At 42.4% G+C, this 18,020-nt stretch overlaps 2 protein-coding genes across 2 annotated transcripts in view; both read left to right on the forward strand.

The window, feature by feature from the left end:
- Positions 1-742: 742 nt before the first annotated feature.
- On the forward strand, positions 743-5,767 carry LOC109467315. Its single transcript, XM_019765258.1, has 7 exons — positions 743-1,221; positions 1,441-1,557; positions 1,923-2,117; positions 2,646-2,801; positions 3,758-3,879; positions 4,554-4,685; positions 4,934-5,767. Exons 1-7 carry the CDS (start codon positions 774-776, stop codon positions 5,765-5,767), a joined length of 2,004 nt encoding a protein of 667 aa, XP_019620817.1. The 5' UTR covers positions 743-773.
- A 1,555-nt stretch (positions 5,768-7,322) lies between these two features.
- Positions 7,323-18,020, forward strand: part of LOC109467453 (thrombospondin type-1 domain-containing protein 7A-like) — a 38,560-nt gene continuing 27,862 nt past the window's right edge. Inside the window, 3 exon segments of the mRNA XM_019765442.1 lie at positions 7,323-8,122; positions 13,279-13,411; positions 15,895-16,023. Coding sequence (XP_019621001.1) covers positions 7,607-8,122; positions 13,279-13,411; positions 15,895-16,023 — 778 coding nt within the window. The 5' untranslated portion in view covers positions 7,323-7,606.

Genomic DNA, 18,020 nt, shown 5'->3' on the forward strand with positions numbered 1-18,020 from the left:
TTTATCGGCGTCAATTTTCTTTGTTTCCAACAAATCAACACAACCAAAAAGGGAAATCTCATCCCCAGCAATGTGAGAAACTGATTGATAGAGAGTTGAAATGACTGGAATACATTAGACATTTAAATATACATGTACATGTAATAGTTATATGTATATTTATATTTATATGGATGTATTCGTATATGTATATGTACAATGTGACCGTGCTTAGCACAGTGGGGCAAAAATGTAAAATAAAGGTCTTCATTCAATTGATGAAAATAAGTGGGAAAGAAACCTCCATTTTCTAGAAGGAATCTTGTACAGTTGGTATCTTTTGTACGGTTTACGGTCTAGAAAGCCTACCTAAATGCCAAGATTACTGGATCGTGCGTACATGACAAGCTTCTTATCCCATGAGCAGATATGCTTTTCATCACTCAGTGTCGCTATGCAAGGAAAAAATGGTGGCATCACAGTATTGACGCATGTTTCTCTTCTGTCCAAAACTTGTTATTCTCCGTCACCATGGAGACACGGAAACACGTAAGAAGTATAACTTCCGTCACTGTTCACTATAAGACCAGGGATAGAAATTCCGATATCACCTTACTTGGTCAGCGTATAGCAACAAAAAATACAGCTTAGTACATCAAATCCCTATTTTAATTCACATTGTTCGAAATTTCTTTGGTATTAAAAAGTGGACAGTACAAAACTGGGATGTGGAATCGGGCGTCAGTCAGAGGTACTTTGCCGCTCGTACGGTTCATATAGTCCTCTGAACCAGCATGGCGTACTCTACACTGCTCCTGCTTCTAGCAGTTTTCTGTTTGGGAGCCCTGGCGCAGGGGGAATTGAAAGAAAAGCCTGAGTCAGAAGAGAGCGTTTCTAAAACCCTTGAGGAGCGAAAGGAGAGTGAAGAAGGCGACTGGAAGCCACCAGGTGGAGAAAAGAACGACTCCTACAGTAGCGACTTTGGCTGGGAAGGTGATGGTGGGAAGGATACGACTTGGGATCAGACCTTCGGCGAAAGGTACAACAGAGAGTACAGTAACTACATGGGCGGCTACAACGACGGTAGGGACAGTTACAACTACGGCAGGGAACTCTACAACACCGCTAGAGATCTCTACGACTACGGTAGGGATATCTACATCGACGCAAGGGAACGCTACACGTATACTAGCTACACGGGCGATGGCTACTCTGGCGGTTACGACAGGAAGTACACTCGTGGTATGTGATTGTTTTAAAATTTTTTCAGCCTTCGACTTGAGGCCCTAGAATTTTGCTAGCCTGATTAAATCGCGCTTATGGCGGCCCACCCAAAGTCTTTACGCCTAGATTATTAATGTTTGTCTACGGCATGCAATTTTTGTCAGGAGCAACAAGGTCAGATGGTTGGTTGGCAAGAAGTAATTTGCAATTTTTATATATGCCCATTCTGTGCGTCAGGTCTGTCTAGCTCTCCTGTTTTTACCTCACCCTACTTCTACTTCTATGTGGTACTGGTCAAAACCCCTCACTGGGGCATCACGACCAGGGTGCTGGGTGCACGGCTAAGTGCGGCCGGTGGGGTGGTGGTGCTGAAAAGAAAACATGAAAACGACAAAGTGACAAAAAAAAAAAAAAAAAAAAAAGAACCGAAATTAGTAGCTTAAACTCTATTTACATGGCCGCACTTGGAGTCCTGATTACCTCTGGGGGCAGGGATGGCCCATGTACTGGGCCAGCCCGAGCTTAAAGCTATCTACTGTTGCGTTACCCTATTGCAACGTTATTCCCTAGCGTTAGCATTACGTATACTTCAATTCAAATCACTAAGGTGACCAATTATTTGAGTCACACATCGTCATCACACTCACACCACCCATCTTAGCCAACGGTCAACTTATTTTGTTGAGAATCACAAATATCACATGTCTGTCCCCCACCAGACGCCTGCCCGGCCGGTGTCCCGTACGTGCCGTACGCCTGCCCGGACGCCTCCGCGTGTGAGTCCGCCATGTGCGGGGACCTGGACCCGAACAGTCCCGACTCCAACATCACCTGCGTGCCCACCTACTGCGGAGGGTGCCACCACGTCGCCTTCTTCAACAAGACCGACGGCAGGCCCGTCAAGTGTAAGGGAGGTGCGTCATTCGCAGTGGCATTTATGAACGGAATCTTTAAGACGTTTAGTTATTAAAGGAAGATCAAGTTCGAAAGTGGGCCTTATGACAAGTTTCTACATCACAGCAGTGGACCTTTTGTGGTTTGTTTTGTAACAGGATAACTCGAGATGTTTTGAATGGATCGTGATAGAATTTAGTAGGCGGGTAGGGCTAATAAAAAGGAAGGTCAAGTTCTAAAATGGGCCTTATGGCGGGTTCTTACGTCACTGCAGTGGAGCTTTTATGTTTGTTGGTTTGTTTGTGAACAGGGCAACTCGAGATGCTGTGAATGGATCGTTAAAAAATTTAGTAGGTGGGTAGGGTTAATAAAAGGGAAGGTCAAGTTCGAAAATGGGCGGGTTCCTACGCTACCGCAATGGATCTTCTGATTAGATTTTCTGCGATAGATCTAAATTTCTATTGACACAAGAGACTTTTATTTGCCTTTAATTGAAAGTTTTTTTAGCCAGTTCCAGGAAAATTCACGTAGAAAATTCGTATTTGCAGAACAAACCGGCAAGTGCCCGGCGGTTCCGTACGGCAAGGTTGGCACGTGTGCAGTGGAGTGTGAGACCGATGACGACTGTAAGGCTGTGGGGAGTAAATGTTGCTCTAACGGCTGCGGGATGACCTGTCAGAGGGCAGAGATGGAGGTTCCGAAAAGTAGGTTTAAATACATCTCTCATCTATATATGTTCTCTTTTGTTTTTCTTTCTTTATTTGTCTGCGCCTTTGTTTTTCCTATTTTTTTTTAAGTTAAAATGTGTGCCTGTGTGAGGAAATGTGACCTTGAAAGAAAAAAAATCAGTACATGTGTACACACATGTATAAGGTTTCAATAGTATATTGCAGTGAACCACAAGTTTTAATGTCTTTTTCAGTAATATGATCTATGCGCAAATGGACACGACTGGAAAAGAGTCTCATAATCCTTTCGGATGGGAACGTATATGTATATGTATACGAAAAGCTGGCATGTACGAGGGAGCTCAGGGTGCCAACGTAAATAAAAAACCCTACACACTTTTCGAGAAGAGTAGGGTTGACCCAGTGTGCTAGGCTATCCACGAGTCGTAGTGAGGCCGCAATGACATTACTAGCTAACGAAAAAGCATGATTCGTCTTCAGTCTGTGGTCGCCCGATTTACCATTATCTATTTCTGTATCTGTATCTGTATAGCCGGTATAACCGCCTTTCGGCGTAACACACCAGCTTCTGTATCTGTATAGCCGGTATAACCGCCTTTCGGCGTAACACACCAGCTTCGCAGGCACGCGGCGCGGCGGCAGCTGGCTATATTACACCGATCGACTTGTTACACCTAACCCTTGAACTTCTAGCTCTAGACATTGTTTAAAGCTATCTAATGACAGTGCCCCTACTGTACCTGGTGACAGCGAGTTCCACTCTGCAATAGTTCTAGGAAAGAATGAATTCTTGAACACCTCAATCCTTGGTTGATAACTCTGGTACTTGAAGGCATGGCTATTTCTTGTTCTCTTCTGGGCTGGTATTAGGTACTTAGCAGTTGGGACATCCACCAGTTTATTAGTCATTTATTAATTAGAGATTATTTAGATTAAAGATTTAGAATAAAGATTATTTAACATCTCCACAGACTTGACCCAGTGCAGACTGTACCTAGCAGAGGAGGAGGATGAGGAGGAGGCTGGGGACGTTCTGCTGTGGATTTTCCGTCCGGACAACCGCGGAGGGAAACTGTTCAGTACCGACCCACTGGTGGGTTCTAACCTTCACTCCATTACGTCCCATTGGGGGAAATTTTGGAGGTGACCAGGGAGGGTCTTTTGGGGGCAACTTTGGTGGAGACCAAGGAGGGTCTTTTGGGGGCAACTTTGGAGGTGACCAGGGAGGGTCTTTTGGGGGCAACTTTGGTGGAGACCAAGGGGGTGATTTTCGAGGAGACCACGGGAGGGTCTTTTGGGGGAAACTTTGGAGGTGACCAAGGAGGGTCTTTTGGGGGCAACTTTGGAGGTGACCATGGAGGGTCTTTTGGGGGCAACTTTGGTGGAGACGAAGGAGGGTCTTTTGGGGGCAACTTTGGAGGTGACCAAGGAGGGTCTTTTGGGGGCAACTTTGGTGGAGACGTTCGATTGTTATGTTGAATCAACACTATCCCTTAGTATACTGATATCTCAGTGAGGCAAAAAAGTGATGTCGCTGACAAAAAAACGGGTGTTTGTTTCGTTTCGTTTCCTATCGCTGATTCTAGATCTTCGACCTTCGTAGCCGAAATGCAACCAGTCAAAAACGCCATCTATCGACCTGACTGCATTCTGCATCTGAGCCACCATGGGAACACTTTCAGAATTTGCCATTCTTTATAATGCTTTCTTGCCTCTAGTTTATGTACAGATTTGTTTTGATAACTATCTCCACACCTGCATGAACAGGGAAATGGGACCTACTTCCGCCGTTTCCATGGTGATAGAAACAAGCTGGGCGCAGAAGTGAAGGAACACTACCCAGAATCCTCTGATGTAGTGGCCATACAGAACGTGGAATGGCGAGGTAACCTCTCTTCTGTCTTGGGAATTATTTCGTTATTACCGATACAGAATTTGCGCCTTTCTACCGATTGTCCGATTACTGTTATTTTCGTTCTTTTCCTTTTTCCGAATTCCTTCCAAACTTGACGTTCTATGTCAATATTTCTTTTCTTATCCCCTCTTCTGCCACTTGTTTCACATCGTTATATATCAGTCGCCACATTTACCGCTCTACCACTTAATATTTTCCATCCGCAGTGAATGGTAATGACGTTGAACTCCAGGAGGGCCTACAAGCTGGGTTCCGGCGCGTAGCTGTCTGCGACTGCGACGACTGTCACCGCAAACCCACCCGGCAGTTTGGAGATGGTTTTGTTGACGAGGACTCCTTTATGCCGGACTTTGGCAAAGACCGTGGGTCTTTCAATGATGACTTTGGAAACAAGTATGGGGGCAACTTTGGAGGAGGGTCTATTGGCGGGAATTTTGGAGAAGACCGAGGGTCTATTGGCGGGAATTTCGGAGGAGACCGAGGGTCTATTGGTGGGAATTTCGGAGGGGACCGAGGGTCTATTAGCGGGAATTTCGGAAGGGACCGAGGGTCTATTGGCGGGAATTTTGGAGGGGACCGAGGGTATATTGGCGGGAATTTCGGAGGAGACCGAGTGTCTATTGGCGGGAATTTCGGAGGAGACAGAGGGTCTATTGGCGGGAATTTCGGAGGGGACCGAGGGTCTATTGGTGGGAATTTTGGAGGAGACCGAGGGTCTGTAAGTGGGAATTTCGGAGGGGACCGAGGGTCTATTGGTGGGAATTTTGGAGGGGACCGAGGGTCTATTACTGGGAATTTTGAAGGAGACCGAGGGTCTGTTAGTGGGAATTTTGGTGGAGACCGAGGGTCTATTGGCGGGAATTTAGAAGGGGGCAACTTTGGAGGGGACCAAGGAGGGTCTTTTGGGGGTGATTTTGGAGGAGACGGTGGGTCTTTTGGGGGTGATTTTGGAGGAGACCGAGGGTCTTTTGGGGGTGATTTTGGAGGAGACCGAGGGTCTTTTGGGGGTGACCCAGGTTCGATGTTCGATGACAGGGAGCCTGATGAAAAGATTCCAAAGATTTAAAGGGCTGTATGGGCACAGCCGATCCACGAACCTGAGGCAGACCCTGTACAATACAATTGATAAAGAACAGTCTTCATAGATAGACCAAGAGCTCAGACCAAGGACGTCATTTAAGCTCCTTATTATTAGTTTATAGACCAAGAGGTTGTGTCCCTAAAATAGTTGTAATTAAGAATAGCGAAGAGCCTTCATCGCAAATATTGTCAGTCAGTTTGGTGTCATAACCTTGCATGAGATTCACCCCCGTTATACCTGCATGTACAAATATATATGAAGATTTTGTAAGGAGGAAGTTCTCCTTGTAAATACATTGCAACAATTTTGTGCACCCAAGATGAATAAAAGAGACGCAGCAGTGGCGAGTCTCAGTTCATTCTCTCTGTGTCGTTTTTTTTTGGTCTCTATGATATCTATATCTGTGGTGTTTGTAAACAATTTTTCGCCCATTGAAAACAATGATTTAATCAATATATATTGATAGAACTTATGTAAATCGTTTTGTTCTTGACGGTTCCCCGAATCGAAATCTTCGAATTGGCCGTCTAAAAAGCTGTTATTGATGAAACAACTTTTTTTACCTATTGAAAACAATTATTTGTAATCAATATATATTGATAGAACTCGTGTAAATCGTTATCTAACGGTTCCCCGAATCGAGTCCTATTGATGAAACAACTTCTTCACCCGTTTAAAGTTAAACTTTTGATCTAACACAAATAATTCTCTCACCTACGAATAGAGCTTTCGACCAGTCACTCTGGTCTTCCTAAAAATCAGCGTTACCCATTGAAAACAATTATTTCATCAATATATATTGATAAAACTTGTATAAATCGTTATCTTGGCTGTTTCCCTTCGTCCGAAGCGAAGTGCCCGTTCTGCGAGGGTGTTTACCTGTGTTTAATAAGTAATGAAACCAGACTCGGTGACTGTATGAACAGCTGGTTTGTGTCTTTCGTTAGAGAACCCACAGGGCAGGCCCACACACTGACCACGCCCGGACGGGAGGGTCTGGGTGGAGCTTATCTTGATACTGATTTTGTAAAAAAAATGCTTACTTGAAAAAATACTTTGGCTACAATCAAGGAGGTTTTAAGAAAAATCCTCCTTGTCACAACCAACAGGAAGACTTAAAAGCCATTCAAAGTTTAAAATTTGTACCTAAAAGTGTATGAAAAGACATCTGAAGCCTCGATTCTTTTACGCTCCGCTTGGCAAAGAAAAAACCTTTGATGATGTGCGCACAAGTAAAAAAAGTGTTGACAAAACCCCTTCGGGCGCCCCGCAAACTATGGCTCTTGTTTATTTCACTTCCGCAGTTGGAGCGTGGGCGAACTGATTTAAGGTGGGGGACCGACCAAGTGTTATCTTTCTGGTGGGGCCACCGTTGTACTAAATTCCAAAAATAGATAGAGAAAACTTACTAAAATCTCTTTTTTCTTAAAATACTGAGGAACTAAAGGCAGCTTTGATCGCTTTTGCAATCTGTGTCATGTTCTAATAATCTTGAGAAATAGGTACACCCACTCCATAGGTGTTAATGTACTGTCCCGTAGATAGCGGTACAGCTCCTTGCGTTCTCGGGGTATGAATCACAAAGTCCGCAGAAATGTGAGTCGGAGATCACGAAAGAAGCCAGCGAGGTCACAAGACAGCAAGTTCTCAGGGAAAGAAGAAGACAGCACGAGTTCCAGACAACTCCGGAATCGCCTGAACGGGTGCCAAGACCGTCTCAAATCGCTAATCGTTCTCATTGTTGTGCGTTAATCGTTCTATTGTGAGAAAACGTTTGACAATTGCTTGTGGGTCATCGTTTCCTTCTATTGTTTACGTTCAGCCATGTCATGCCCACAGGGGAAACCGAGGACTTTCTCTGCCCTTCCCTGGGTTGTAGTTTGTGCCGTGGTGCTTTTGAATTCGGGGAGTGACGGACTAGAAGCGGGCCCGTACGAGTGGACGCCATCACCGTGGGGGGAGTGCGAGCGCGGCGGGGGTGAGTGCAGCCGGGCCCGCCGGGCGGTTTGCCTCCGCGCGGTGGATAACCGTATGGTCCCACCGTACTACTGCCGCGAACAAGACTCGGAGCTCCCCATCCTAAGCGAGCCGTGTTACAACTGTACCCAGGACTGCGTCCACTCCGTCTGGTCCCCGTGGTCCGACTGTTCGGCTACGTGCGCCCCCGAGGCGACCCGGTACCGTACCCGGCGCGTGCTGGTCCCGGCACGCGGGGAGGGCGCTCGCCCGTGCGGCCCGTTCTCCGAGGTGGAGGACTGCCCGGACCTGCCCGTCTGCACGGTGGAGATAACGGTCCGCAGCTACACCTGGAAGGTCGGACCCTGGACCAGCTGTCGCCAGGTGAGATGCTACGTCATTCAGAACGGTTGTCATAGTTACCAAGTTGAGGTTTGAAAAGTGAAAGTTAGAATTGACAAGGTAAATGTCATACCCAGTGGCGTAGGTGACCAGTCTGGTAAACCATTTAACTTTTCCTTTCTATTAGTTGTTAACAGGTCTGGAAATCTCTTACCAGGTTATATAGGAGCTTGTTAAAAGGTTGTAGCTCTTCGGAAAAGTGATCAGAGGAGCCACCAGGATACCAGAAAGGATATTGGTTATTGATTGATTGATTGATTGATAAGAAAGAATTTAGAATACTTTGGGTGAGGGTTTCACTGGTTAATGGCTAGGCAGCATAGTATGGAAAAATGTAGGACATAACTTTTTACAAGTACAGTACAATGTATTTGGTTCTTGAACCTATCCTTCCGTCTAAACATTTTCCCCATCACCTTGTAACAGTGGGGTCCAAGTGCCCGCTAAGGCCACACTGATTTAATTTTATGGATGACATCCGCGCGCGCATTGATTTTCGCCTGTCGCCCTTAAAAAAAAAAAAAAGATCACCTCCACCGAGGCTCTGGCCTGGCTCTAGGCCTGGGTAGTCAATGGTAGTCAGCGACAAAACGGAGCCGAGCACCAAGGCTATCGAATTCGAAGCTCCACGACTCAAGAACTCAGTACATAAGTACAGTACCGATTCATAAATGCCGCAAAAAGCCAGTTAGTGCTGGATTGTCATATACGTCGCTAATCCCTTCGCGAATTCACAATACCAGCTTTGTATTCCTGTGGTTTACTAGCATTTTTATTTTTGGCCGGAATTTTTTTTTATTCGCCCGCGCGCACTAATTTGGGGGTCTTCAGAGGATGTCATCCATAAAATTAAATCGGTGTGGCCTAACTGATCCATTCTAATGTGTCCGGACCTTTTGGCATAGTGGTTAGCGCACTGGTGTCGTTAGCTGGCTGCCCAGGTTCAGCACAGTTCCGATTCCCAGTGTTCCAGGAGTCAGGGGTTTTCCTGTTTCTACTTGCTCCTGTTTGTTTCAACCTGTACTCTTCCCAAGAAGTGTGTAGGGTTCTTCTGCAGAGGTTTGACACTTGAGGCTAATGCCTGAAGGCTGAAGCCCCCACATGTTCCAGGCCACAGGCCAACTGAAATGACAATGAACATGATTTAACATCTCTTCTCTGGCCCTCTGCCTGGGTACTTACTAATAGTGGCAACATTTGGACAACTTCCCTGTTAGCAAGTGCGGTGACCCCTGACCTGTCATGTCAGCCATGGCAGGGGTTAGAGCCTGAACTTGGCCTTCCTTCTACAGATGTCATCTGTCTGATGAGACTAGGGCTGGGACCGGTACAAACCGGAAAAATAGTATCGGTCCGGTCCGAAAAAAACGAAACGTCGGTGGACCGTTTTTTGGACCGGAACAAAAATTCATACTTGATCACTACACACAAGGAGGCCTGCCAGGAAAATGAACATCCAGCGTTAAAATACAGAGATTTACCTTAGTTTCCGTCTCTGAGAACTAGTGAGAAGTGAGATAGGAAACCTAGTTGTATAATCCATGGTTATATTTGATGTTCTTTGAAAGATACAGGACAAATTGTCAACACTTCATTCATGTTTCTGTCATTATTGAAGAATTTCAGTAGAACATGTGACGCGCGTGAATTTTCAGGTACAGGTACAGGTCCGGACCTGTACCTAAACCTCTGTACCTGTACCTGTACCTGATGTTACGAAAAGGTACGCAGCCCTAAATGAGACCTTTTTATTCCCAAGCAGATGTAGGGTTTGGTTCAGAGATTTAGGCATGTCTTTGTGACATTTGTACGTCTTTCTAGTTAGTATATGTACATGTAGAAAGAAAAAAAAGCTGCTAAAACACTAGCCTCTACCAGGCTTCAGGAAGTGGCTAGAAAGAGTAAAAATTGGCCAAATAGAGAGATAGCATGCTGAAGGAGTTGATCTGATAGAGCAGTGGGGCAATATGTGCTCTCTGGTGGACCAACTCCCCCGGTATGTTATCTATCTATATTTGGCCAATTTCTACTCTTTCAGTCACTTCCCGAAGCCTGGTAGATGCTTCTAAAATACACCTAACATTAAACAGATCCCTACTTCTGCTTGGAGACAGAAGCTTGTGACTGAGTCGGTGTTGATGATCATATAATAGGCATTGATGCCAAACAAGTTACCGTACTGTGAATCTTCAAAACTTTGCAGTGGTTTTAATCAAAACTGCAGAATGTCTCCACCACAAATTCATTACACCTCAAATATATGTGTTTTCAATGTACAACTGTATTGCACTATGTACTACACTAATGTACTACCGAGAATCTCCTTTTTTCTCCCATCACAAAATAACTGAATTTACAGTATACTTTCCTTCATATTTTGTTTACAGCGATCTAGGGCATACCCAGATCTGGAACCTTGTTTTCCATGTCCCTAAGCAACATGGTACTAACAGACGGACATTAACAAAAACCAGAAATCCCCTGCTAGTCTCCTGGGCCTCCCAGAATGTCAAGTTTCCTCCCTGCAAGGCTCTGTTTCAATGTTATGTTTTAGGGACCAACCATGACAAAATTGTGAGTGNGGGGTAGGTCAATATTCCTAGGGAATTATTTAAGGCCACACCAAGTAAATTTTATGGATGACGTCCTTTGGAGACCCTAAATCTAATGCGAGAGGGCGAAAAAAAACAAGAAGGGCCCTAAAAAACAAGATGCTTAGATTAGAAATATACTAAGAGACGACAAATGTTAGGACACAAATTGAATGAGGTGACACAGTGTAACAAGCAAGAAGTCTTTTATTCATCATCAAAACAGCAATAAATCAGGTGGAACAGCAGTTGTCGTCCTGTCCTGTTTTCGCGTTCCGGGTTTCACGTCAATCTGATGATTTGCGGCACTGTCATGACTCTTTGGTCATAGTTACAGGAAGCGGAATTTCTTGTTTTTCTTTTTAGGAACAGGCCAAAATCAATGCGCGCGCGGACGTCATCCATAAAATTTACTTGGTGTGGCCTAAACAGTGATACACAGTAGTAAAATAAGTCCAACGCTAGTACGGTTAAGTTTGATAAGAGTAGCACTGTTCACAAAGAAGTACGAAAGCAAAAGTAAGTTCAGATGTCTTGGAGTGTCTTGAAGATGCCCACTAAGTACTTAGATCCGCCAAGGATGTTGTGGCACATTCCTTCTTAGTCTTTAAGCCTTGGGTCAACTTTTAGTGTGCTGTTTAAACCCCGAGAAGTCACAAGGTCATGTTAAGAGTAGCTTGTATAAGAGGGTGTTGTTTATCAATGGTGGCCAGGCGCAACTTTTCGTGGCAGTGTTGACTTTAGTCGAGACACACAGAATGTTGCTGGGCTCTCCTTTCAGCATTGGGAGATGCACTGAATTGTGTTTTTCAGAGAAAATATGTACTTTGTCTTAAGTTATAATAAATTGGATTTCATATATTTGCCAAAGAAAAGGGAAAAAAATGCTTTTTGAAGAAACTCTTTGGTACCTTTTTCTTGTCAGGTCAGGAGTCTGTATATGAGTGTTGATTCTACTTTATAAATAATTCTAACTGAAGAAAACCTTGGATATCTTTGTTAAGTTTCCTCAGAACAAGGATAAGAAGTAAAATTGCATTGTAAAAAGGGCATAGAATTGATATCTATCAGAAAATATTTATAACATTATCGGTGAATGTTATTGTGATGTTGAGAAAGTTTCCAGACATACCTAAAGAATTTTGAGGTATAATTCTACTACTAACTCACAGCTGGAAGCAGATGTCATAATCTAAAATTAGACGTCTATTTTCCTAACACAAGTGTTGCGGTATGCCAAGAGGGGTAATCAAAGATTGCAGGCCTCGAAATTAACTTTTCTTCCTATTTTTATATTGTCCCAGCACTGTCCCAAAAATAAGTTTCAGTTGTCTCAAAGTGAGGATGAACTGTCCCAACCTGTTTTTCAAGAAGTATTGTATGACTTCAACTCGAAGTCAACTTTCTTTTGCTTACATTCTGACTCCCAGGCAGGCTAAAATTGGAAAGAACACAAGAAATTTGTGGGGCTTTTCCGGAGCCAAAACCTGGAATACATGCCTGACTGACAAAAGAAGGGCTGACATTCTGATGTTGATTATTATTCTATTGTCCCAAAAATGTCCCAAAGTTACTTTCTAGTTGTCCCGGCCTAAATTTTGGCCATCGGGACACCCTTAATTTCGAGCCCTGGATTGGGACAGAGTTGTAAGTGCTGAAGTCAGCAAATAAAATGCCAACAAGTAATATTCACCAGTAATTAGTCTTCATCATTATCAGGCTTTATCTTACATTTGACCTTGTAGACAAGGTCGTAAGTCAGCTGACCTCAGCTGTGTTTGTAAACAGGATAGCCTGACTTAGCTCAGACCTGAGTCAGCAACGATTCTTCATTGTTCTTCTCTGACACTAGATAAACTGTTTTCTGCTGACTTGTTTTGTTGTTGGTCTTGCAATTATAGGAGAGACCAAGGAAGTTAAAACCTCCTTGGAGAGACTAGGAATTTCTGTATAATGTTATATTGTATAATATATATATATATATATATAAACAATTAACATATTTTTCGGTCCTAGTGGCAATGCTATTTATCTATTTATCAATGCCACAAAGCACATTATCCTTGATGCCACTTAAATTTCTGATTTTCATATTGTGATTTTACTCCATTTCTATGTATGTAAACCATTTAACCTCCTTGATACATGTAACAACCATAACACATTGGTCTTTACAATGTATATGTTACCGACCAACAAAGTTTTGAAAAAGAAAATTTATGACCCAAGGATAAAGATCATTGTCTTCGAAGATTCATGTCCTTGCAAAAAATGAATATAAATATTTATGTGAATAGATTTTTTTAAAACTGATGCACATGACAAAAATTAGCGACTTTAGGGAGCTTTCGAGACACACTCTGTCTCTTCATCAACCCGGTAAAGTCAGATCTTGTCTTGGAGTTATCTTGTCAAGTGACTTGATGTTGATTATCATGTGACAATGCAGCCAACTGAACAAAAGTTTGAAATGAAACTTTTGAAACTTGATATGTCAAATCCTTGAGAACCCGGTGATGATAAAATACTGTTCTTACCATGTTGTAGATCCCATTGTCAGCCAGACTGCAGCAGAGCTCTGATGGTGGCTGTGACAGCGGACTGAGAACACGGGAGGTCGCGTGTATCGACTACGAGGGAAATGCCATCAGCGACCCGTTCTGTATGGAAGGGCGAAAAGGTTAGTCATTATACTGTACCAGCACGTTCTATCAGTATAAATGTTATGCAACATAGTTGCCTTCTTCAGAAGGCTATGAAATCGGTTTGCTTTAGCGTGGGATTTATGTAACATAACTCTTAAAGGCATGGATTGATGTTCATGATTTTTGGCAGGCAGGTTATCCTTGGGAAGACCAAGGTCAAGTTCAAAATTTGACCTCATGGGGGGGTCCCAGCATCATTGCAGTGGACCTTTTGTGTTTGTCATTTTTTTCTTGTTTACCATAAAAAAAGTATCAGAAGAGATGGGAAAAGATTAGTTGAACCAAAAAACCAAAAACTTGCATTTTGTAAAAAGGTATAAGTTGAGTCAGTGCAAATCACACTAATATAGCCAATTGAAAGTTGTTATCAATGATAAAAAAGTAAGATATAAGACCTACATGAAAATTCATTGCAAAAATTAAAATTATGTCCTGTTTTGATAATTGACAGTTGCAATCTGCTTTGTAGATATTTCTTGCAAACCTCTTTGCAAAATGTTTTCCATCAGCATACTGAAGGAATTCAATCGTTCATTCTGATATGCTTAGTCACAACTTTTAATTGGTACCATGTTATCTGTCAGACACCATTAGGATCATGGGTAATGCAAGTTCACTTCAAACTGGTGTTAGGGGTCATGTTGCGTGACCTCTGACCTTTCTCGGTGGCGCATAGAACGTTATATGTTCCAAGAAATTACAAGACTAAACTTGTTTTCACTGGTGGCAATTTTCTGTCAATTTCGGAAAATAGAACCTTTGCAGGTCCAAACACCCTAATAAGAATAAGAATAAAAAATATAATGATGATGATGATGGAAAATAATTCACACATTCCCATGTGTTTTTGATTGCCACGAAAAAAGTGTTGATGTCTTGATGAAATCTCCAGAGGGATGTAAAAAAAAGATCTAAGACAAGAAAGGCGACTGCAGACATGTAACATGGTCCTGTCTGGGAGAGTCACTGTGCAAAAATGCTTGTGGTTCACTGAGTCATGAGTTAGCAGCTGTAACTAATAGTAAGTCACTTTCAATCCAAAGGGTCACTTAGTTTTCAAGGTGCCATGTTAGAGAAGTCTTACTTTTTAACTGGTTACTTTTCCATACCACACTAGGAGGAGAAGGGAAAGAGTACAAGAAATTTGGCAAAAATCATCCTTTTTTTTTTTAGAAAAACAGCAGTTATAGCACTACATGTTACCACTAGTCTTCTTATGAAAAAGAGAAAGTATGCTAAGATCAGTAAGAGTGGAAGCCTCTATCAATGCCACCTTACTTCCTGTGCATGGCATATAATCTACAGTGAGAACAAAGGCTGCAGTTCAATAGGAAGGTGGTAGGGGCCTAAAAGCATTCACTTTATGCCGAAACGTACATGCACCTACAAACAAAATGTCATAGAAATCCATCTACTAGTATCTCTCTGTCAGTCAATCAATCTAAAAAGACTACAAGATAGGATGTCACAGTTCATAATGTTGGAAGTTACTTTGTTCACAAAGGCTGTTAGCTCTATCGTGAGGTAATTGGTAACTTTTCTTATCATTTCCTGCAGAAGTCTGGGTAATCCACGTTGTCTGCTGGCTAATAAGTCTACTTCCCAGAGATAAGATTATGATAAGGATGCAGTTGTCCTGTGTTTGTGTTGTTAAGGACAGTGTTCTAGGAAAACAAACAGTAAAAGACCAATTATAGATGATGGGTTTTTCTTTCTAACCTGTCTATTGTCACAGACTACACACTGGACATGACAAAGAAAATTAAGAATATGTTGTATAATAATAAATATATTATGTCAAGAATATGCTGTATAATAGTGTGCATGACCCTATAGTATCCGCTATACAAATACAGGTGTATATAGGTGCATTGGTGCACCCACAGTAAAAATTAGGGGCACATCTTCAATTTTGGGTGCATAAAGGTTCATATGCACCCAGTAATTTGAGCCCTAAATATCTGTATCGGTATAGCCGGTATAATCGCCCTTCGGCGTAACACACCAGCTTCGCAGGCACGCGGCGCGGCGGCAGCTAGCTATATCACACCGAACGACTTGTTACACTGAATCTTTGCACATTTGATTGCAGGAGTTGTTTAAAGCTTTCTAGTGATGATGCCCCAACTGTGCTTGGTGGCAACGAGTTCCAGTCTACGATAGTTCTGGGGAAATACGAGTTTTTGAATACCTCAATTCTTGATTGATAACTCTGATATTTGAAGGCATGACTGTTTCTTGTTCTTTTCTGGGCTGGTATCAGATACTTAGTGGTTGGTACATCCACCAGTTTATTAGTCATTTTGTACATCATGCACAGTCTGGACATTCTACGTCTGTCTTCCAGCGACCCCCACTGTAGGTTTCTTTTCATTTTTGTTACACTAGTACCCCTAATATATACTAGAATTTTTGACTGAATCGCTCAGTCTTCCTCTTTGTGTGTTGTTGTTTGTAGGTGCGTCCCGACCAGCTAGTTCGGAGGCCTGTGTTCTCCCATGTGACTGCCAGGTGTCCAAGTGGGGCGACTGGGGGGAGTGTTCCCAAACCTGTCACGACCTGGACTCTACTGATGACCAGGATATGGGTAAGTGTGAACTTTTATTAGGACTAGGAAAAGAAATGTTGTGTTCCCTATTTCAGTCTACAAAAAATGTAAGCCCATATTTGACCTTGACCTTTGTCTTCCTGCAACCTACCAACATGCCAAATATCCATAAAGGTGTTTTGAAGTTACATGTATACTGACTACAATTGTGTGGAAACACAGACAGACACACACACAGACCTCACCAAAAACAATACCTCCATTTTTCATGGAGGTAACAAAATGAGACAAGTTTTAATCAAAAGGACTGCATCTTCTGTGCCTTATGGATCCTTGCACCTGTGTTTAAAATTGAGTCATTTTTATAAAAAAAATGGCATTGGGGCACATGACTGTATTGTTTCTTGTCAAATAAAGGACCTTAAGATAAATGATTGGGGAGGGACTTCCTCCAAAGAACTCTTTGAACTTCGAGCACACAGGGATGTTTGGGTTGGCACAGGAGTGTTAGGTCACAGTTTTCTGTTCATGTTAATGTATGCAAATTTGTTACACATACTGCTAATTCGAAAGATCACATTCAATATTGATTATTGTCATGTATACATGTACCATTCAAACATGGAGTTTTTGCATGGAAAACTTTCCCCGTATGGAATTTTGCATACGGCAGAAAAGAATGAAAAGAATGATTCAAAGAATATTTTAATTTGACTGGCTAAGAGAATGGAAACTTTTGGTTATTACTTAACTTAATTGACTTTTTGTGTCCACAGTTTAGTATTAAGCTAAACTTGCAGCTTGTAGAAGATGTTGTGTACTACAAGAGGGCCTGCATGCCCTTTTTCATAAGGCGTAATCAGGCCTTTTTTAGTTTTAGTCTTTGTAATCCGTAGGCAGCCTCCCAAAAAATCAACGTAATTCGTAATAGTACATTAGCCAGAAATCGTAAAGCCGTAATCAGGTCTGAGACTTAAATGTAATTCGTAATCACTAATCGCGATTCCGCTGGCGAAAATTTTGCGTAATTCTTAATCACTACCCCCCCATTCAGACCCTCCTACAAGTCTTGTAGACTTTGTTATTCTCCATATACTGCTGTCTGTGATTGTGTTGGCAAATGTACAATAATTATTGTACCAGCTTGTAACATCTGTGACCAAGGAAATTAAACTTTATGCATCATTTAGTCCTTTTGGAAGTAGCCACTCTGGGCTTCATTTGCACGCAAGCCTTTCACTTACAGATGGAAAGGTTTAAAATTAAAATACAAATGTATATTCAATGTGATCATAGTACAAGATTTCAGAGTCAGGCCAGAGGATTATTGTCATGGAGGTTACTAGTATTTCATTAAATGTCATGCAGATATTCTGGAATGAACATTCATGTATGACGTAAACAATTCTGCTCCGAGTCTTTCACCAGCTTCCAAGTAACATTTCAAGAATTTTGATGCCTGCGTCACAAAAATTCTTCTGACATCCTTGAAGGCACAAAACTTGGTATATTCCAGTATGGAAAATATTAAAATTGATAGCCTTGGCCTTTTGGACATGCAAAATTATGATGCGTAAAGAATTGGAACAGCCAAACAACCTTGGGGTCAACTTCTGAATACAACATGTTCTAAACATCTGGTGATATAAGTACTTTTCCCTACATGTGGCAGTCCATGCTTTATTTGTTGTGCTGCAGTGTGGCCTGTGTGCTTGTCAGTCACGCTGTTGTTTCTGTAAACAGCAGCTACAAGGGACTTCTTTTACAACGCTTAATCTTGCCTGTAAGTAGGTTGGAGTCTGTGATTAAATGCTCTATCTTGCAGAAGACTGTATATTTTTGTCTTAGTGGGTTTTTACTATCAGATACAGCTAGACAATTCAAGCAAGGTCAGTTGGGATGCTAGGATGGTAGCTGGAAGAAGAATTACTGTAAATGCAGAAATTTTTGGTTTTCCCTATGAACTCCACAAATTCATGACATTGCAAATTGTATTACTACTGTGCTACAGAATTTCAGCTGCGATTTCATACACT

The sequence above is a fragment of the Branchiostoma belcheri genome, unplaced genomic scaffold (genome assembly GCF_001625305.1).
Source record: "Branchiostoma belcheri isolate BF01 breed outbred unplaced genomic scaffold, Haploidv18h27 scaffold18, whole genome shotgun sequence".
NCBI lineage: Eukaryota > Metazoa > Chordata > Leptocardii > Amphioxiformes > Branchiostomatidae > Branchiostoma > Branchiostoma belcheri.

Coding starts and splice junctions, on each gene's coding strand:
- LOC109467315 (XM_019765258.1), top strand. CDS start 774: ATGGCGTACTCTACACTGCTCCTGCTTCTAGCAGTTTTCTGTTTGGGA. Junction 1,558..1,922: donor TGCACGGCTAAGTGCGGCCG/GTGGGGTGGTGG, acceptor GTCCCCCACCAG/ACGCCTGCCCGGCCGGTGTC. Junction 2,118..2,645: donor GCCCGTCAAGTGTAAGGGAG/GTGCGTCATTCG, acceptor TCGTATTTGCAG/AACAAACCGGCAAGTGCCCG.